The 21,495-nt window shown below is 47.3% G+C and overlaps 1 protein-coding gene across 3 annotated transcripts in view; it reads left to right on the top strand.

The window, feature by feature from the left end:
- PUS10 (pseudouridine synthase 10) overlaps positions 1 to 19,922 on the top strand; it is a 41,979-nt gene extending 22,057 nt beyond the window's left edge. For all 3 annotated transcript variants that reach the window (XM_053247004.1, XM_053247014.1, XM_053246994.1), the window contains exons 12-18: positions 1,910 to 1,966; positions 3,577 to 3,653; positions 5,847 to 5,902; positions 7,543 to 7,660; positions 9,864 to 10,006; positions 12,472 to 12,571; positions 18,764 to 19,922. In XM_053247004.1, coding sequence (XP_053102979.1) covers positions 1,910 to 1,966; positions 3,577 to 3,653; positions 5,847 to 5,902; positions 7,543 to 7,660; positions 9,864 to 10,006; positions 12,472 to 12,571; positions 18,764 to 18,802 — 590 coding nt within the window. In that variant the 3' untranslated portion in view covers positions 18,803 to 19,922. The remainder of the gene's footprint in view (positions 1 to 1,909; positions 1,967 to 3,576; positions 3,654 to 5,846; positions 5,903 to 7,542; positions 7,661 to 9,863; positions 10,007 to 12,471; positions 12,572 to 18,763) is intronic.
- The last annotated feature ends 1,573 nt before the right edge of the window (positions 19,923 to 21,495 follow it).

Here is a 21,495-nt window from a genome sequence, read left to right as displayed (position 1 = left end):
AAAGAAATTATTCAAGCTGTTCTTGCAGATACAGTTGTTAAAGGCTTCCTTTGAGTTTTGCACAGATCAGATTGTGCCAGGTCCAAAAGGACCTGCCCTTCAAGCTTTCGGATAGGTACCTCTTCTCCCGCATGAGGCTGTCTGAGGCTTTTCTCTGTGTCTCCCACTGTCCGAACCTTGGTGAGCAGGTCTGAGAGAGAGGAGTCCTGTTCAGGCATGATCTTGTACATTTGTCCAGGTGTCTGTACGCCTATACTTTTTTGTGAATGACTGTACGTTTGTTTGTTCACTTTAAAAGTGAACCTGGGCACAGACGTCCTCAAAGGCAGGATGCAGATAGGCCGGATGTAGATAGGCCAGGGACAGGCATTATGTAGCCGGTGAGTTAATAGTGGCTCCTGGGTTGGGCTTGCATCTCCTTTCCTTTCCTGCCAGTACTGCCAATCCGATTGGCTGGCTGAGTGAGGAGCATGGCTGCACTATGTTTAATACAGTATATCTCTCTTTGAGTGATCAAGGTTGCTTTTGCTTTCGCTCCCATTACTTTCTCTCCCCACAAAGCAACCTCTCTTGCTCCCCTTCTGTCCTGCCACAAAATTCTCCAGGAATGCAGGGGGATTGCTGTTAAAATCCCTTATTCTGACAATGGACATTTTTGTCCAGGCTGCCATTTTGTGACTGTTGCTGCCTCCCGAAGCTGCTATTTTGTGCTGATAACATCTAAGGCTCTGGTGCCCCCCGGAAAAAAAGTAGCTTTCAGAAGCTTTAAATCTGCCACCTCGGAGACAGGAAGTACCCCACTATATGTGTTAAACATAAAGTATGAATGACTGTACATGTATATGCAGACTATATTCAGCTTGTACCTGCATTGGGCATAATGTGTGAATAGGGCTAGGGCCCTTTCAGCGGTGGTGCCTGGTTTGTGCAGTAGCCTCCCACAGAAAACACGCTTTGCCCCCTCACTCACAAGGGCAGTGAAGACTATTGTTTTCATGAGCTTTTAAGCAGCAATTTCCTTAGGTCTGTCCTGCTGTGCATTTTATCTGCTGTGATCTTGTAATTGTATTGTTTGATCATGCATCAAGGCATCTTTACCATGCATCAAAATGCAGAAAGGCAAGATATAAATAACAGCAACATCCAAACTGATGACTCCTGGCCATTAAATCTCATTGAGGAAATATCAGTTGATCACCCCAATAATTAGCAATAACACAGATAATTAGCAATAACAAAGTCTTTGGGTTCCGGTGGGTGAGTATGGTTGCAAAGCTGAAACTTAAAACTCAGCGGATTATCTATCCTGTCTGTATATCATAAAAGGAAGAACAGCTGTTCTAAATCCGATTAAAACCAGAAATTGGGATGGGAAAATCACCTGCCTGCACAGGGTTCCTACCTCAAGCACAGACCTCATTGCCTGCAGCATTTCTATGCCGGTGCAGCTTCTGTCCAGACCTCTGTGAGGATGCTGCACTCACAGAGGCCAGAGTGTGACCTTAGAGAGGAGATCTGGTCTTGTGGTAGCAAGCATGACGTGTCCCCTTAGCTAAACAGGGTCTGCCTTGGTTGCTTATGAATGGGAGATTAGAAGTGTGAGCACTGTAAGATATTCCCCTCGGGATGGAGCTGCTCTGGGAAAAGCATCTAGGTTCCCAGTTCCCTCCCTCGCTTCTCCAAGATAGGACTGAGAGAGATTCCTGCCTGTAACCTCTGAGAAGCCGCTGCCAGTCTGTGAAGACAATACTGAGTGAGATGGACCAATGGTCTGACTCAGTAGATGGCAGCTTCCTGTGTTCCTATGTAAGAGGACTTTTACATGCACATGGCCAGAGATTGTGTGGAAATGTTACCGGTGTTAATAAGTTATGTCCGACAGGTAAGATGTTTCCTTCCTGTTTTTAAGGTTTTAACTTTTCATCCTCTGGAAGAGAAGACGTGGATGTGAGAACGTTAGGCAAGGGTAAGCTCGGCTCACCCTCTGTGGAATAGCTTCAGTATTAGGGCAAAGCTGCCCCTTAGAGGCACCCAAGCAAATGATGGCATCTGTGGGTGGAGCAGTGCAGGGTCAGCATCTTGCATGAAATGTAAGGGATTGTACATGAGCCCGCTGGTGTAGTCGGTACCATCTTGGGTGATGGATGCTCAGTTTGAGTTTTGCCAAGATCTGCACCCCTAGAGATGGAGAATAGGCGACAGCATTGCAAGCCTTTCAATGGGTTCTCATGCTTTTGTTGTCTGGACCATCAGGCCTGCAGCCATCAAAGGTCCCATATTGTTTTTAAAGCTTTTAAAAGTTTTGAAAACACAGAAAAACTGCTATGGAATTCAAAGGAATGGAAATGAAAATTGACAGGAATGTCCTCCAAAGATTACTCCATGCAGAGTACAACAATTGGTTCATTGTTGTCCTAACCCTGACCCTGACCCTTTCCTCTGTGCAAAAATGATTGCAATTTTACCCTAATTGTTTGGGGGCTAGGGATGAAGAAGTGAGAACACAGAGAAAGCTGTAAGTGCAACAATGCTATTACCTATTTTCCATCTCTAAGAAGGTAGATGTTGCCAAAAAATCACTAGGAGCATTCATCCCCTGAGATGGTACCAGTGGCCAAAATTTCTGGGCCTGGCTCATGGTACAAATGGGAAATTCCTCTATGAATGCTGTCATAAAAACGTGAGCAGAACTGTGTTGGATCAGATTAAAGCCCAGCATCCTGTTTCTCACAGTGGCCAACAAGATGCTTCTGGGAATCCCACAAGCAGGTCATGGCTTTGCCCTGCTGTTGCCCCTCCAGCAGCTCAAATTCAGCGGTATGCTGCCTCTGAACATGGAGGATCCACTTAGTTTTCATAACAAACAATAGCCCTCCATGACTTGGTCTAAAACCCTTTCAACATTCGATGAAACTATGGAAGCCAGCGACCATCACTGCACCTTAAGGCAGCAAATTCCATGCATTAGTTTGTGTCCTGTGAAGAAGTACTTATCCCTGGGTTTGACATGGGAAGAGTTTTAGCCCACACTGCTGGAATTATACCTTCGCTCAGGCTAGGAGGGAGCTGTTAGGAGAAGAGCTGGTCTTGTGGTAGCAAGCATGACTTGTCCCCTTAGCTAAGCAGGGTCCACCCTGGTTGCATATGAATGGGAGACTTGGTGTGTGAGCACTGGAAGATCTTCCCCTTAGGGGATGGAGCTGCTCTGGGAAGGTTTCAAGTTCCCTCCCTGGCTTCTCCAAGATAGGGAGATAGGGCTGAGAGAGATTCCTGCCTGCAACCTTGGAGAAACCGCTCACAGTCTGTGAAGACAATACTAAGCTGGATGGACCAATGGTTTGACTTGGTATATGGCAGCTTCCTAAGTTCCTATATGCCAGTGTCCAATGGGTTCTCATTCAAAGCCCCTTTGCTCCACTTGGCTGACATATTTAAAGTGTTGGCTTAGTTATATAGGTGGTGTGTTTCCCACAATTTCTCTCCCGCGCCCACCACCTAAATCTGAATCCTTCTGCCTAGTTTGCAATCATGTGACCCTTTTTCTTTCCCCCCCAATGGCTGCTCCGTCCTTGGCAGGAAGACCCTTTGCCATTGAGCTGGTGAATCCTCGGAGGGTCCATTTGACTGCAGCAGAAATGAAGGAGCTTCAGCAGGTAAATTGCTTGCAGTTTGTGAAGAACCACACCCTGGATTTTTGGCCTGTAGAGCATCTGCTTGGCATGCAGAAGGGGCCACATTCAGTCCTTGGCAGTTTCACTCCATGACAGACCTCAGACATCAAGACTGACCCCTGGCAGCGGGCTCGTCTTTGCCGAAATCCTCGGAGAGCCACTTAATGAAGGTTTAGGTAGAGTCTCCTTGGCTACCAGTGAGTCTACGGCAGGGTTTCTTAACCTTCGGCCCCCAGATGTTGTTGGACTACAATTCCCAGAATCATCAGCTGCAATGGCTTTTGCTTGGGGGGATTATGGGAGTTGTAGTCCAACAACAGCTGGGGCCCAAGGTTAAGAAACCCTGGTCTACTTCACAGAACCATTGGAAGGAAGGAGTTGGAAGGAAGCTTTGAGGTGTTCTCATCCAGCCCACAGCTCAGTGCAGGAGACACCTACAACATCCCTGCCAGTTGGCGCTCTGGCCTCTGTGTAAAAATCTCCAGGGAAGGGGAGCCCGCCACTGCCCTGCGCAGACTGTTCTACTATCTAACACTGCTCTCGCAGTCAGGAAAATCTTCCTAAAGTCTTGCCTGAATCTGCTTCCTTTTAATTTCAACCCGTTGGCTCTACTCCTGCCATCAGAAGCAACAGAGAACGTCTCCACTCGCTCTTCTGTGTGACAGCCCTTCAGATATTTGGTGGAGTTTCTCATCTCTCCCCTTAGTCTTCTCCAGGCTAAACATACTCAGTTCCTTCAGCCATTCCTCCCATGACTTGGTTTCCAGACCCTGCACCATCTTCGTTGCCCACTGAACCCGTTCCAGTTTATCAACATTTTCTTAAAATGTAGGTTCAAAAATTGGACCCAATACAGGCAAACCTCAGTATCTGCAGGGGTTCTGTTCTTTGTGTGTGTGCTGAAACCATTGCCTCAGCAGATGCTGAGGCAATGACTCTATGGGATGGGGAGGGGTTAGGTTTCTGGAAGCTGGAAAGGAGGCAAAAACATGGGGGGAAAGTCCCCTATCATACTGTGTGGGTGTCCAGCTGTCCAGGAATGCGCCCCAGGCCCAAATTCCCCATTTAATATGAAATGAGCCACAAAATGGCTCCTCATGATAAAATGGCGGGCAGAAATGACATCCTATTTGGAATACCCAGTATTCTAAGGTTTGACCAGTGCAGAAGGCAGCCTTTGTTGGTTCACAAGAATCAACATTAACACAGTTCCAAAGTGTATCATCATTGTATGAGATTGTGAGCCTTCTGTGGACATGAGCAATTTGGTGTGTATGTGTATGTGTGTGTGTGTGTGTGTGTGTGTGTGTGTGTGTACGCACCAGTGTAAACCACCACACACACACCCCTGTGTAAACTACTTTCAGAATTTTTATTGGAAAATGGTCTATAAATATTTGTCATATTCGTATTTATATGAATTACTGTTCGTTAAAAGTTTCAGTAGCTGCTTTGAAGGTCCTTCTTAAAGCCAAAGATGCGGGATATAAATCGGCTCATAAAGAAATATATAACCTTATGTAGTTGGGCTGCTCCCGACCCTTCCCTCCTTCCAGAAAAATTAAGAGAAAGATTTGGGAGCCATCGTGGTGTATTGGTTAGAGAGTTTGACTAGGAGTGGGGAGAACCAGGTTCAGTCTCCCCCCCCCCCCCGCAACCATGAAGCTCCTTAACTAACCTTGGGTCAGTCACCACTTCTAAGGCTAACCTACCTCACAGGGTTGATGTGAACCAGAGGGACCAGTGGTCTGACTCAGTAGAAGGCAGCTCCATATAAAGATAAAATAGACAGTTGGTGGTGGGAGAAATGTAGACCACCATGAGCTCCCTGGGGTGGAATAAAAATTAAAATAGTGCCTTATCGATCACTGCTCAAGGAAACTTATTAGCCTTGTTTAGTAAAATGTCACTGTGCATGCTGACAGCCTTGCAAGTGGGTCAGAAGTTCCACCTGTCACTCATCCTCCCCCCCGCTGCCACCTTTTATGCTTACCGTGGCATGCTTCTGAAGAGGCGAATGTCATAAGCATGATCATACCTGATTGGTCAGGAGGGTGGGCCTGGGATGGGCCTGAATAGGACTGTTGTCTCTTAGCCATCTGTAAAAACCTGGAATTCTATAACTCAGGCAGGATTGTTAATCTTTTTTTCTTTTCTTTTTTTCCATATTGATAGACAATCAATAGCTCATCAGACAAAGTCCAAGTTCGTGATTTACAGCTTGTCACCAGGTCAGTGCCGAGATTCTCCGGTAATGAGAATGTTTTAAAACAGGGAACGCACAACCATTCTCATTCTGTGCTTGTGTTACCAAGGTTTACTTAACTGCACTATCTCCTTTTTGGAGAAGGTTAGGATGTAGAGCTACAATCTCGTGATTCCCAGTCAGTTGAATATGACTGGCCAATGAAGGAAGCAAGGTTGTGTTCAAAATCTCCCAGTCTTTCAGCATCCTTTAAAGGAGGCAGATTCACGCTGCTTGTTCCCAGAGATGCTATTTTAGAATCCCATCATCTGGGTGACCCACCTGGCTCAAGGTTGTGAGAAGGACTAAAATACATTGGGATTGCAGGAATTATTTTGGAAATTGGCCAGCCCCAAAGCAGCTCACACCAAAAAGAAAGAAAGAAAGAAGATATGGGTCTTCGCCCTCAGGCTTACAAACTAAAAAAAAAGAAAAAGAAAAGATGCCTCTGAGTACCAGCTGCAGGGGAGCAACGGCAGGAGAGGGGGCATGGCTTCATCTCCTGGCTGTGGGCTTCCCAGAGGCATCTGGTGGGGCCACTGTGGGAAATGAGATGCTGGACTAAATAAGTCTTTGGCCTGATTCAGCAAAGCAATTCTTGTGTTGTAAAAAAAGATAAAAACCACAAGGGGAGAGGAGTAGTATCCTGTTCTGAGTGAAACTGGGCTCTCCACCAAAGAATGTTTTGTTAGAGCATCACAGCTCTAAGGTCCCAATAAATAAAAATAAAAATAAATAAATAAGTGCAGGGGAGTCAGTACCTCTGCTAAGAGTCAAGAAGGACCACAGGAGCTGGGTATTGCAACCCTAAGAGAATGTTGCTCCAGCAGCTTCCTGAAGCAGACTGCTGGGTCTTATGGCTGCTGCCCATTCCCTCTGCCTCTTCCCTAGGGGAGGCTCTGTGTCTTAAAGGGGTCTTGCTTGATTTCTTAGAGTCTGGCTCCAGCAACGTGGGGCAGAACTTCTTCTAAGACTGGTGGGTCATCAGGGGCCTTGTCCAAGTTGGAGGGGCTTGTCCAAGGGGCCTTGTCCAAGTTGGAGGGCCAAGTTGGAGGGCCTTGTCCAAGTGGGTCATCAGGGGCCTTGTCCAAGTTGGAGAACAGAGGCAGGGCTGTGCCTTGGGTTGTGGTGAATGTGCTCACTTGGGTTCTCCTTGTGTGGGGAGGAGTCATCTGGGGGCTGGGTCCTAGGTTCTTCCTATTCTCTCTTGTCCCTGGAAGTCCACCTTCTCCCCCAATGGGATGGGGATCCTTTATTGCAACTGGTGATGGCGAGAGTTGTAGTCCAACATCAACTGGAGAACCTCACATTGGCCAACCTTACTGCACACAGCGTGGACATGGCACTTTAGAACGAAAGGACAGATCCCTGCCTCGAGGGGTTCACAATTCTAGGTGTTGGCAGAAGGGAGACAAGAGAGGAAGGAGATGGAGACAGAAGTCAACAGGGGAAGAGTATGTGGTTATTTCTGTTGGACATACTTAGGCTTAGGTACAGTAAGGAATGGGGACTGAGGGGTTGTGCCAGACTCATCACAGAAAAGGTGAGTTTTCAGGAATGACTTGGTAGATGTGAGAGAGGCATCATCATAATGGATTCCTCCCCACCCACCCATTTTCTTTTCAGGGAGGCTATTAGGCACATGAAGGAGGGAGAGGAAGAGAAGACCAAGACCTACAGTGCCTTAATATGGACGGAAAAAGCGATACAGTGTGAAGACATCACCTTTCTAGACAACATGAAGGTTGTGTGCCTAGGGTGGTATTTCCCATCTGTCTACCAGGTTTAGTGTGTCCAGGGTGTGTTGCAAGTTTTGTCTTGTTCATTCTGCATCAGCTTTGAGAAGGAAGTCTTTAACATTCTCTCTCTCTCTCTCTCTCTCTCTCTTTTTAAAATGGGATCAGCTGAGGCAAGATAAATGGCCTTTACTACAATGAGTGTGTTCTCATCAGGATCCACCTGTGTCCAGAACCTGATTCTGATGAGATTTCTGAGAGGGAGGAGGACCCTACCACATTCCGTAGAACTGATTGTGGCCCTGGGAAATCAACACTCCCTGAGGGATAGCCAGAGGTTGCCTTCCACAGTTGACATATCATAGGGACAAGAAGCTGCCTCATACCAAGTCAGACCCTTGGTCCATCTAGTTCAGTATAGTCTATACTGACTGGTCGCAGGTTCTCCAAAGTTGCAGGCAGGAGTCTCTCTCAGCCCTATCTGGAGATGCCAAGGATTGAACCTGGGACCTTCTGCAAGCAAGCAGTTGCTCTACCACTGAGCTATGGTTGCATCCCTTAAGAGGAATTTCTTAGAGCTGACAGTGCTCTCATGCAGTCATCCATTCAAATGCAGACCCTGCTTATCAAAGGGGACAATTCATGCTCATTACTAGGGTATGGGCTTGGCTCCCCTTTCACTTGAGGAGACCGAGATATTAAGAGACCAAATACCCTCATTTGGATCCCACACCCAGGATCTGAACTGCACCACCCCTAGCATCATTGTCCTTGGGATTGCAGAAGCAGTGATAGACCCGCACAGAAGCCCAAAACTGGCAACGCACCCATTTGGCTGCCTGAGACCTCCACTCCACCAGGAGGCGCCGTCTTTGGTTCACGGTCCAGCTAAATGTCCTGCAAATGTTGCAGCAGCCTGCTCCTACTTTGGTCTGATCCAGCAAGGTTTTTCTTACGTTCTTACCATTCTGACCAAAAAAGGACCAGACAGTTGCTCTCTAGGAGCAAGTAAAACATATGTACTTAATGAACCAGCTCCCCAGTAGCTTCTAAGGATGTGCACAAAACCGCGGAGCTGTGGTCCAGCACGGGGGTGGGGGTTCCTTTAAGGGCGGGGGGAGGGTGTACCTACTCCTCCCTCCCCTTTCCCCCCGCCGGTGCACGTTTTTTAGGAAGCGTTTGGGGCGGCAGGATACCTCCTTGCCGCCCCTTCCCCCTCTCGGCTGCAAAAGACTTCAGAAAGCCTTTTGCACATGACACGGAGGCGAGGCGCGCACACTCACAAAAGGCATTCTGAAGCCTTTTGCAGCCGAGGGGGGAAGGGGCGGCAGGGAGCTTTCCTGCCACTCTGAATGCTTCCTAAAAAATGCACGCCGGCAGGGGAAAAGCGGCGGGAGGGTACACCCTCCCCCCGCCCTTAAAGGACCCCACACACACAACGTCGAACCACGAACCGCCCCATGTTCAGACCAGTCTGGAGGCCTATAGAATGGCCTCCGGACCGGTTCGTGCACATCACTAGTAGCTTCTGAAGCCCATAACGGAAGATGTTGTGACTTAGTTTGAGAATCTAGGGTCTAGGGTCGGAGGCCCTAGTTTTATACCTGCTGCTTCTTCTGAAAGAGGTCCATGTAGTCCTGGCTTTGGCTGCTTGCCTCAGCATATGCAGAGAGTCCCAACTGGAATACTGGCTTGTAAACACAGGCTTTTTCTTCTTTCGATTTGGCATATTTTTTTAATCTATCTATCTATCTGTCTTATTTATATACCGCCCCAAATACAAGTCTGGTCAGCACCCAAGTGTCCGGGCTTTGTGGGGGAATTATCTCTTAAGGGGGTCAGTTTCACCGGTTTTAATTTGGGCAAAATGCATATGAACTCAGAGGTGAGGGCAGGAAACTTGCTGTTCAAAAAGGGTCTTCATCTTTGAACCAAAGTCACATGTTGAGTCCAGCTCTACTGTTTGGCAGGGTGGGGCGGCCCATCTTGAGCAACTGATGTTGGGCTGCCATTTTGAAGGCAGCAAATGGACAGTTGCCAAGTTTGGTTTTCCTACTGTAGAGCTGAGCGGGGACTCGGCGAGTTGCCGTATGGATCTCCTGCCTCAAGCGCCAAGAGACCTTGGGCTCTCTCTTCACATGTGCATCTATCTTTCCTTGCATACCCTGGTATACTGAATGTTCTTTTCTTCCTTTTTGAATCCTTGGGTAGGAATTGAAGCTCAACCAGAAAACCCCTCTGCGGGTTCTTCATCGCCGACCTCTAGCGGTTAGAGTTCGCATCATCCACAGCATGCAGTCAGAGTACATAGATGAGCACCATTTTCGTCTCCACCTGAAGACTCAGGCAGGGACGTATCCTTCTTGCTGAGGTTAAATGCTCCAAGGGGGTATTGTTACTCTAGTATTACTATTGGTGACTTTGTTGTGTCTTCTCTTCTCTCCCCCCCAACCCACACACACTTTGAGGCGGGTCTCACGATCAGCGAGACCCGCTTTTGCTGGGTTTGTGGAGAGAGCTGGCTAAGTCTGCTCTCCCCACAGACGAGCAGGGCAGCAGCCCTGGGCGGCCGGATTGGCTGCCCACACAACTGCCAGCTCCGTGACGGAGCTGGCAGGGGCTGGGGATTTCGGGGGCTACTCAGCCTCTGGAAGCTCCAGTATGCCCTGCGCAAGCATGCAGGGCATATTGAAGAGACCCCCGAGCCGGGAGGCTGCTTTTGAGCCTCCCGCTCGGGGGTCTCCTCATGAGTAGCCGCGGCACAAAGCTGCACCACGGCTACTCACGATTTTTTAAACTGGGTTTGCTTCCACTAGCCCGATTTTCTCCCATCTTGTGAATAGCCTCTTTCTCTCTCTCTTGGTTTTTGTACTTCTTCCAAGGAGCTCAGAGTGAAGAACACAGGGTTATCCCATTTTTATCTTCACAACTAGCCTGTGAGGAAGAGAACTACTAGCTTGTCCAAAAACACCCAGTGGGGCTTTTAAAACTTGGGACCAACCCCAATATTATTCAGCACATGATCTCTTGTGCTCTCTGCTGCTTTACAGAAAAAGTGAGCATAGACCACGGCTGCACAATTTTGGCCCTCCAGCTGTTTTTGGACTACAACTCCCATCATACCCAGCCACAGTAGTCAGTAGTCAGGGATTATGGGAGTTGTAGTCCAGCATCTGCTGAAGGGCTGGAGTTGTGCAGCCCTGACATAGACCAATGATCTAACTCAGTATATTTAGCCTAATGCAGTGGCCAAACTCCCATCAGCCCAAAATAAATTTGGGTCAGCGGTTTCAAGCGGCACTGGAGAGCAGTGGAGGGAAAGAGTTCTGACCTGCTGTCATTACTGCACATGCGCAATTCCTTTTGGGGGTGCATGCAAATTCTCAGAATGCTGCTTGGGAGCTTTAATACAGAGATGGAGGAAAGCATTAGCATTTGTCCAATTCCCTTTCAGTGCCATCTAAGCTACTGACCATCACTACATCCTATGACAGTGAATGCCATCAATTATGTTTCATGTGAAGAATTTTCTTTATCCTGAATTTACTGCCTATCAGTTTTATTGGATGAACCCAAGTCCTAGTATTCTGGAAAAAAGAGGAAACGTCTCTCTATCCACTTTCTCTGCATTATGCTGAATCCTTGAGTCAGAACTAAGAAGTTGGGGTCTTATTGAGTATCTATTTTAAAATGGGTGAGTTGTGTAGCAGCACAGCAGCTGTCTTCAAGGATTTAGTCTGAGGACTGTTGACTGCACAAAAGTAATTTCTACACAAAATTAGTATCCCACCCTGAGTTCCTTCGAGGAAGCATGGGCTTCCTCAAGAGAGAGCCAGCGTGGTGTAGTGGTTAGAGTGCTGGACTAGGACCGGGGAGACCTGAGTTCAAATCCCCATTCAGCCATAATACTAGCTGGGTGACTCTGGGCCAGTCACTTCTCTCTCAGCCTAGCCTACTTCACAGGGTTGTTGTGAAAGAGAAACTTAAGTATGTAGTACATCGCTCTGGGCTCCATGGAGGAAGAGCGGGATATAAATGTAATAATAATAATAATAATAATGGGCTAAAAAGTCAATAGAACAGATTAGGGGATCCCAACTGGTGGTACTCCAGATGTTTGTTCATTCATTCTTTAAAAAAAAATATGTTCTGCTCTTCCTCCAAGGAGCCCAGAGCAGTGTGCTATATAATTAAGTTTCTCCTCACAACAACCCTGTGAAGTAGGTTAGGCTGAGAGAGAAGTGACTGGCCCAGAGTCACCCAGCAAGTCTCATGGCTGAATGGGGATTTGAGCTCCCCGGTCCTAGTCCAGCACTCTAGCCACTACACCACGCTGGCTCCCTACATCTGATTATGTTGTTGCTAAACTTACAACTCCCATTTTCCCCAGCTGCATTTCATTGTGGCTGGGGATGATGGGAGTTGTAGTTCATCACTGGTTGGGAACCCATGCAATAGATGGTTAAATCAATACATGCATTTGGTTGATTTTTGCAATGTATATATGTGGCAGAATTTGGGGTTTTTGGGACCAGGATTTTGCTTGCTTTGGTGCAGGAATCTTTATTTATTTTAAAGCATAGGGTACACATAACCCTGGATTGGCCCCCTCCCCACCGACCTGTGAGGAGACTGCTGCACTAACCCATGGTTAAAGAATCCACACCCATTTCTAAAGCCACCTGAACTTTTGTCACAACACTCTTTTTTGTCTCCGCCCTCCCTGCTCATGGTGCTTCCTGGGTGCCTCTCTGCATGTGCATGTTTCCACATCTTCCATCAACAGACAATCCTTCACATTTCCTTAATGAATATCTAGTTACATCAAAGAATTTGTCCATGGAGACTTTGGGAGAACCAAGCCCAATATTGGCTCCCTGTTCGGGACAACTGCCGACATCTTGGAGCTGGATGTAGAAGTGAGTACTTCCTAGGAAGCTGCCTTATAGTGAACCAGACCATGGTTCCACTTAGCTCAGTATTGTCTATACCAGGGTTTCTTAACCTTGGGCCCCCAGATGTTGTTGGACTACAACTCCCAGAAAGGCCATGTCTGGGGATTCTGGGAGTTATAGTCCAACCACATCTGGGGGCCCAAGGTTAAGAAACCCTGGTCTGCACTGACTGTCAGTGGCCTCTCCAAAGTTTCAAGCAGGAGTTTTTCCCAGCCCTACTTGGAGATGCTGCTGGAGAGTGAACCTGGGACCTTCTTCATGAAAAGCAGATGCTCTGCCACTAAGCTACATCCCCATCCCCAAAGGTGGCATATTTGGTGTCCCATCCAGGTACTGACCACATCAAGACCTAGCATCAAGACCACATCAAGACCTAGCAAGGTGGCTGAATCATGTGCCCTGAACATAAGAACAGCCCTGCTGGACCAGGCTGAAGGCCTCTCTAGTCCAGCATCCTGCTTCACACAGTGGCCCACCAGATGCCTCTAAGAAGCCCACAGGCAAGAGCTGAGGGCATGCTCTCTCTCTTGCTGTTGCTCCCCTGCAACTGGGATTTAGAGGGATCTTGCCTCTGGGACTGGAGGTGGCCTATTCCCCTCAGACTAGTAGTCATTGATAGACCTGTCCTCCGTGAATTTGTCCAAGCCTCTTCTAATGCCATCCAAGCTAGTGGCCATCACCACATCCCATGGCAGAGAATTCCATAGATTAAAGATGTGCTATGTGAAAAAGTACTTTTTGTTGGTCCTAAATTTCCTGACCTTTAGTTTCAAGGGATGACCCCCTGGTTCTAGTGTTGTGAGAAAGGGAGAAAAAATTATTTCTGTCTGCTCTCTACTCCCTGCATAATTGTATACACCTTGATCATGTCTCCCCGTAATCACCTCTTTTCAAACTAAAGTGCCCCTTCTCCCTCTCACAGAACACTAGAACCAGGGGTCATCCCATGAAAGTGATTGCCAGGAAATCTAGGACCAACAAACGGAAGTACTTTTTCACACAACGCATAATCAACTTGTGGAATTCTCTGCCACAAGATGTGGCAACATCTTGCCAACAACCTGGCCAACAGGTTGTTGGCAAGGCAACCTGGATGGCTTTAAGAGGGGTTTGTATAACTTCATGGAGGAGAGGTCTATCAACGGCTACTAGTCGGAGGGCTATAGGCCACCTCCAGCTTCAAGGCAGGATGCCTCTGAGTACTAGTTGCAGAGGAGTAACAGCAGGAGAGGGGGCATGCCCTCAACTCCTGCCTGTAGATTTCCAGTGGCATCTGGCGGGCCACTGTGTGAAACAGGATGCTGGACTAGATGGGCCTTGGGCCTGATCCAGCAGGGCTGTTCTTATGTTCTCCTGGGAAGGAGAAGCCCGCCCAGTTCTACATCTGCTGCAGAGGCAGCCTTGTTTCTTTTTTCTCCAAAAACCTTCACTTTACTCTCTACTCAGCGTGTGAATTCTTGCTTTTCCTTAATCCTCACTTACTATATATATAAAAATATAATTTCTCCAATTTACTCTATCCCTTCTAGTCTGCTATTCCGTCTTGCCCTATTCCCTGGAGCCATCCGTTAATGATGCAGCAAGGTCCCAGAGTTCAGAATGTTCTCATTCCTAAAGGAAGGAAAAAAGATCCTAATTTTCCTCCATTGAGATCCCCTCGCAGCACGCTGAGCATCATGAGGTCCTTGACGTTGCCTGCCAGTTCAGCCAATCCCACTCTGGTGGACGTAGGGGAGGGGCTATTGGAACTCCCACCATCAGGTGTGAGTCTTGCAGAGCCCAGGGAAGTATGGGGTTCAGTCCCCATCCCCAACTGCCCTGGGAGCCTAGAGAACCGAGCACAGCCTGCAGGAAGGGCCACGGCAATGGGAGGCCTTTCGCATTTGGTGCCGCCGCAGTCAGTCCCTTCCAGGCCTCCTAGGCCGTCCTCTGCATCATCAGCCCTGGCCAGCTTGCTAAATTGTGGCCACAGGCTCTGAGAAGGTGCAAGGAATGGAGCACCACCAGGAAACTAGGGCCCCAGCAGCCCGGAGAAGGGAGGTTGGGCGGGCCAAGCCACATAGGCCTTAACAGCTGGTCAAAAAAATGGCTAAAAAATGGAGCTTGATGATCCAGTGACGTGGGCTGGGGCCCCAAAGGCCTTCTGCAAACAACTCTGCACTGGACAGTAACTCCCACCAGGATTTCGCCAGAGCAGTGAGACCAGAGCCAAGTGCCCCCCCCAGATGCTGTTGATTTAACTGGGAAGAGCACGCAAATGGAGGAGGAGAGAATCTTCATCTTCTTCCTCATCTCCAACTAGCCAGCCCTCTAGAAAGTTAAAAAGAAGAAAAGCAGGGGCAATAAGCAGTCAGTCAAATCCTCCAGGAATGGGCCACACCCTCCACATCCCTCTGAAGTTACAAATTATGATTCACCTGACCCACATGCTCCTCATGGGCCAGTGCCATAGGCCCCTGATGCGGATGAATCAGTCCCTCTCCCAGAGAACCCTCACTCCCTAATCCCAGGGGATCCTGTCATTCCTGGGGACCAGGATCCCGACCAGGATTTTGCAGAGGAGAAGGAATGATCTTACTGATTCCTTTTCCGCGTCACAGCGATTGTTCATCCCTGATGACCTTGCTCCCCTCCTACATAAGGCAATTCACACCCTTGGTTTCCAACTGGCATCTTGCCAGGAGGACCAACCCAGTTCAAAATGAGCTCTTGGTTTTCCTACAAATAAGACCAAGGAAAAGAATTTTCCCTTCCCGGAATTTTTCAGTGACACCATTAAACAGGAATGGGCTTCACCTGCTTCTAACAGGAAGCCTAGTACCATGGCTTATAAATTTTACAGTTTCTCTCAAGAAAACTGCTGCCCCCACCGATGGGTCCATAGTAGCCCTTCTATCGGGTGCAATACTCCTCAAAGACGGAGAGCTTTCTCAGGAATCCTTCTGATAACAAGACTGAGGAGTCCTTCAGAAGGGCTTACAAGGTTTCTCTGCTTGCCGTTCGCATATCTACAGCCACATCTGTTATTACCAGGGCTTCCCTGTTATGGGTGGACGATCTGATCCAGAACCCACCTGATGACCCCCATACGCCTAAAACAAACGTTGCTAAAGATCCAAAAGGCTCAGGCCTTCATGACTGATGCTACCCTGGACTTTGCCCACTTTGCAGCTAGATCCACGGCTTCCGCAGTTGTGGCCAGGCTCAGTTTGTGGCTCAAGCATTAGCAGCTAGACGCCACTTCTTGTTCTAATCTAGCTTCTGTTGCATATGTAGGCTTCAAGCTGTTTGATGATGAAGCACTGAAATATATATTCATAAAGACTAAGGATAAGAGGCCCTAACTACAACCTATAGGGATTTCCATAGACAGAATAAAAGAGCTTTCCAATCCTTTCACCTTTTCAGAGCTCCCTTCAGACCAAGGGAAAAAGACAACAGAGCACAGTGGCCCTTTTGGAATAGGTTTAGGTCCAATAACAAGCCCTCTGGGTGACGATGGGCCTTCACAGCCCAGTCGAAAACAACCAGACAACAATCCTGACTCACCATCCCTCATGGTGGTGGGCTGCTTAACAGTCATTTTCATGCTTGGGAACTCTCCACCAGCAGCAGATGAGTCCTTCTGGCCATTCAGCATGGTTACAGAATAGAATATACCACCCACCCTCGAAACAGGTTCTTGCCAATCCCTCGTTCACATTCTCATGCCAAACATCTAGGCCTTCTGCAATCCATACAACATTTGGAAGAGATCGGGGTGGTAGCACCTGTTTCTCTTCATCAACAGGGCAAAGGGGTTTATTCTAGTGTATTTACTATGCCAAAGAAAGGCAGATCCCTCAGAGCAGTTGTAGATCTAGAATTCCTCAACAAATTTGTCAGGCACAGGAAACTCAAGATGGAGACTCTGAGGTCAATTGAGGAATCACTTCACCACATAGATCACCTCGCCTCCACAGATTTGATGGAGGCATATTTACATGTACCAATTCACTCAGACAGATAGCCATTCCTCCACTTGAAGTATGCGGGCAGGCACTATCGGTACAAGTCTATGCCTTTCAGCCTGGTCTCAGCACCCAGAGTCTTCACAGAGATAATGGTGCTGCTGATAGTACACCCCAGGCTACAGGGTGTCCAGATCTTTGCGTATTTAGATTATCTGCTCTTCAGATCACCAGACCTGTGACCTCAGCCAACTTGGACCTAAGCCTGACACTCCAAGTTTGATGCCTTATTTGTGTCATCTACCTATCTCCATGAGTCAAAAGGTCTCCATATCCACTACAGCTAAGTGAATCAAGGCATGCATTTCACTGGCTTAAAGTTCCAAACTCCTCTGCATATCTCTGCTCATTCCACCAGGGCAGCTGCAATGATGGCAGCATTTCAACCAATGCTCCTCTTTCAAAGATTTGTAAAGCGGCAACATGGTCATCTCCATCAACCTTTACAAGGCATAATAAGATGGATGTACATCGCTCAGTAGTAGAGGCTGCATTCAGAAGAGGTCACTGTATTTTAAGAAGGATAATGTAGAATTGGAAAAGGTGCAAAAGAGGGCAACCAAGATGATCAGGAGGCTGGAGCACCTTCTTTATGAGGCTAGGCTACAGCATCTGGGGCTCTTTACCATGGAAAAGAGGCAACTAAGGGGAGACATGATCAAGGTCTATAAAATTATGCATGGAGTGGATAGGGCATACAGAGAGAAAGTTTTCTCCCTCTCTCACAACACTAGAACCAGAGGTCACCCCATTAAACTGAAGGTTGGGAAATTTAGGACCGACAAGAGGAAGTACTTTTTCACACTGCAGATAATTAACCTATGGAATTCCTTGCCATGGGATGTGGTGATGGCCACCACCTTGGATGGCTTTAAAAGGGGCTCCCCAGAGGCATCTGGTGAGCTACTGTGTGAAACAGGATGCTGGACTAGATGGGCCTTGTGCCTGATCCAGCAGGGCTGTTCTTATGTTCTTAAGAGTTTTACAGCAGGTACTTCCAAGGTGGCCGGTTCGAATCCCTGCTGGTATGTTTCCCAGACTGTGGGAAACACGTATATTGGGAAGCAGCGATATAGGAAAAGATGATGAAAGGCATCATCTCATACTACACGAGAGATGGCAATGGTAACCTCCGCCTGCAATTTACCGAAGACAACCACAGGGCTCCGTGGTCACCAGGAGTCAACACCGACTCAACAGCACTACTTTACTTTACTCCTGCAACAGTAGGTCCGGGCGCAATCCCACCAAGGATTATCTGATGTGGTGTGTCTCACAAAATGTCCGAGCATTAGGGTGAAGGCTTCTTTTTGAGGAAACCGCAGCCTACCCGTCTGGGCTGCTTGGGTCTACTGCAGGGATAACCCTCTCGTTAAAATAAAATAAAAAAAGAGGAGGAGTTAAACAGTTAAGTTTTCTCTCCGCATTCTGTTTTCCCCCAAGTTACTGTTAGCTTCTTTGTTCTCTTGACATGGCTATTCAGAACTGGGTGGGCTTCTCCTTCCCAGGGTCTTAAAGATCTCTTAGCTATTTTGCATAGTCCTGCCTCTGGAGCAATGTGGGAGACTTCACGGTAAGTAACCAATGCTCCTTTCCCCCTTTTTATTATATTGTTTTCTTTCTTTCTTTCTTTCTTTCTTTCTTTCTTTCTTTCTTTCTTTCTTTCTTTCTTTCTTTCTTTCTTTCTACGCCATTCTGGAAACATGTGGGCTGAATGCACAGTGTAAATGTGTTCAGTAGCTGAGTTTCCCAACAACATTTAGGCACTCAGGTTTGAGAACCTCTGAAATAAGTTGTTTTCTGGATATACATGCCAGTATACTAAAAAGAAAAAACCCAGCTTATTCCTTGTGGTGGTGGCCCCTGACTGTGAGGGCATTGCAGCGGAATTGGACAAATCCAAGAAAGATAATAGCCTGTGTATGGAACCTCCATGTTCAGAGGCAGCATGGTGCTGGGAAGCAGCATGGTAGAGAGCTGTTGCCTTCATGCCCCACTTGTGAGCTTTGACCAATCACCTTGATGAGCACCAAGGTGAGCACCTTGGGCCAATCAGAATGTTGGCTATAAAGGACCTTTTGATCTTATTAGGCAGGGCTCTTCTTTATGTTCCCAATTTAATTTTTTATTCCCTCTCTTTCTGTAGTCTGTGGATGTTGATTGGCCTCCAGCTCTGGACAATTAATGTACAAGATGAAGATGGCGAAGAGTGATGGTCTCTCCAGTGACTGATTAGAGCACAGTAGTCTCTATTTTGTAAGCTGTCCAGCGTCACTTTTATTGTTAAACTTTGTAGATCATGTTGATCTGTCGAAGCTGTTTTTTGTTTTTGTTTTAAATTGGCTTTTAAAATTCAGGAAGAGTACCTGGTACTCCTGACTGACTTGCAGACATAAAGTAAATGCAGACCTGCCTGGTACAGATACCACACTGGAGACAGGATAATTCCTCAAGAGACAATTATTTTGATTTTCCATGTAGAGACTTGGAAAGGGCTAGATCTGGGTACCAGATAGCTCAGGTGCAGATTTTAATCCCTACTTTCCTGGGGATTATGCTTTCCTGAGAGATCCTTGGCTCCTTGTACCCGAAAAAGGAGAAATGGCTTCTCCTCTGTCCTAGCAAAAGCCGTTTTGTTTTGTTTTGTTAATCCAGATACCTTGGTGCTTGCACCGTTTGGATAAACAGTTGTAAACGTTTTTTTAAAAAATAATCTGCATCATCACCTTCTGTTGCTGTGCGACTAACACTGCAGGAAGTGGAAGGAAGGGCCCCAAAACACATTGTACATCAAAAGCCAGGACTAACACACACGGTGGTGTGGCACAGTTGGAGGCTCTGTGGCCGAGACCAGCAACAGCTGTGCAGTCCAGAGCCTGGTGCTTAATGCAGTTTGCATCACTGGCTTGCCTCGACATGCAGCCACCACTCAACAGACTTTCTGATGTTTACCAAATCGGGCATGGCCTTAAATAAGCACCTCTGCCATTACATTGACAGTAGAGGAAAGCTGTGTTTGCTGGAAGCAGGAGGTTCTTCGGTCAAGCTGTGCCTCTGCTTGCCTTACCTTTTGGGGGAGGAACCCGCAATGCAAAGACACCAAACCGTTTGCAGTTTTTCAGGCAGTGATGAGATTTGGTGGTGATATGTTATGGAGCAAGAAAAAGAAGAAGATGGGAATCATGTGAAATGCAAAGGACGTTGCAGTGTGAGTCTTGACTTTGCACAAAAAGCCTCCAGAATTTTGTTTTTTAATAAAGAAAATAAACTTATCCTTTTTATATATTAAATATATATATATCTTACTATTCATTCATTCATTCATTTATTCATTCATTTATTTTCTCAAATTTGTACACTGCCCCAAACTTTTGTCTCTCTTTCGTCACTATTTTAATAGTGTCTCACGTTTATACAGTGTTCCTTTGGCAGTGAACTACATAATATGGCTTTTAATCAAGACTGTATGTGTTGGGCATGGGGTGGGGTGTGGGAATTAACTAGTCAGAGGGATGGGAAAGGTGTCCTGCCCTCATTCTAGACCAGAGCTGCATAGCCTTGGCCCTCCAGCTGTTGTTGGAACAGCCAACAGGGATGATGGGAGTTGTAGTCCAGCAACGGCTGGAAGGCCAAGGCTGTGCAGTGCTGCTGTAGGCACTGCTGGAGCAAGGAAGTGGCATTCATCAGCTCCCAATGCTGCTGGGCACACCATCGCCGAAGGCCATCAACCCACTGGATGCTTCATTCCCTTCTGCACACACTCTGCCCCTGAAATGCAGGAATAGAAAAGCTGGGGGAGGCATTTCAGCTCCCTCCTGAAATAAATAATTGCCCAGAAAATGTTCCAGGTTTGATGACACCTGCAGATGCTTCCCTAACTACTGAAAACTTCTGAGTCAGAATGAAATCAAGACCTATTTTTTCCCATTCTTTTGATGGTCAGCCTTGTCTGGCATGACTCATTTTTTCTGCCTTGAAACTGCTGTTTCATAAGCATCGATGCAGTATCATTTTCTGCCCAAAATTTGAGTAATAAATCAGGAAACCAGCTGTGGATCTTAAGGTGACATCTGAAACTGCTTCTCCTTTGAATGGGAGCTGTTTCACCTCGTGAGAGTACACTGAGAACCATCTTTCCAGCACCTAAATGACACACCAGCCTACATTTGTCTTCTGCCTTAAATAGTTCTTTCCACTGAAAAGAACATTCACTTTTAAAATGAACACATGTATGGTCATTCACCCCCACTCCCCACAAACATGGACAGGTATACATTCCCCTGTATTCACATACAACATAACGTCTGAATAGGATACTTGTTGCCCATATGAAGATCGCTTACATGTTGAATATACCACGTGAATCAACATGTGGAGTGGCTGTTGTGACCACTGAAAATTTGCATAATGTACACCGTTGCAGAATTCAGCCTTTCCTGGTGCAGAGTCTGGATTTCCTTGGCATAAAATGTTGAATATGTGAAGCTGCCTTATATTGAGTCAACCACTGGATCATCTACCCCAGTATTGGTGCTGCTGATCAGCTTCCCAGGAACCATAGGAACCTAGGAAGGGACCTTATTCTGAGTCAGGCCATTGGTCCCTCTAGCTCAGCATTGTCTACACCAGGCCTGCTCAACTTAGCCTCTAACTCCCATAATCCCCAACCACAGTAGCCAATAGCCAGGGATTATGGGTTGTGTAGGCCAACATCTGCAGGAGGGCTGAAGTTGAGCAGCCCTGGTCTACACTGACAGTGGCCCTCCAAGGCTTCAGGCAGGAGCCTCTCCCAGCCCTACCTGGAGAGGCCAGGGATTGAACCTGGGACCTTTTGCATGCAAAGCAGATGCTCTACCACTGAGCTATGCCCTATCCCTA

The sequence above is a fragment of the Hemicordylus capensis genome, chromosome 1, assembly GCF_027244095.1.
Source record: "Hemicordylus capensis ecotype Gifberg chromosome 1, rHemCap1.1.pri, whole genome shotgun sequence".
Classification (NCBI taxonomy): Eukaryota; Metazoa; Chordata; class Lepidosauria; order Squamata; family Cordylidae; genus Hemicordylus; species Hemicordylus capensis.
Note: the sequence above shows the minus strand (reverse complement) of the source record. Positions and strands in the feature narration are given on the sequence as shown.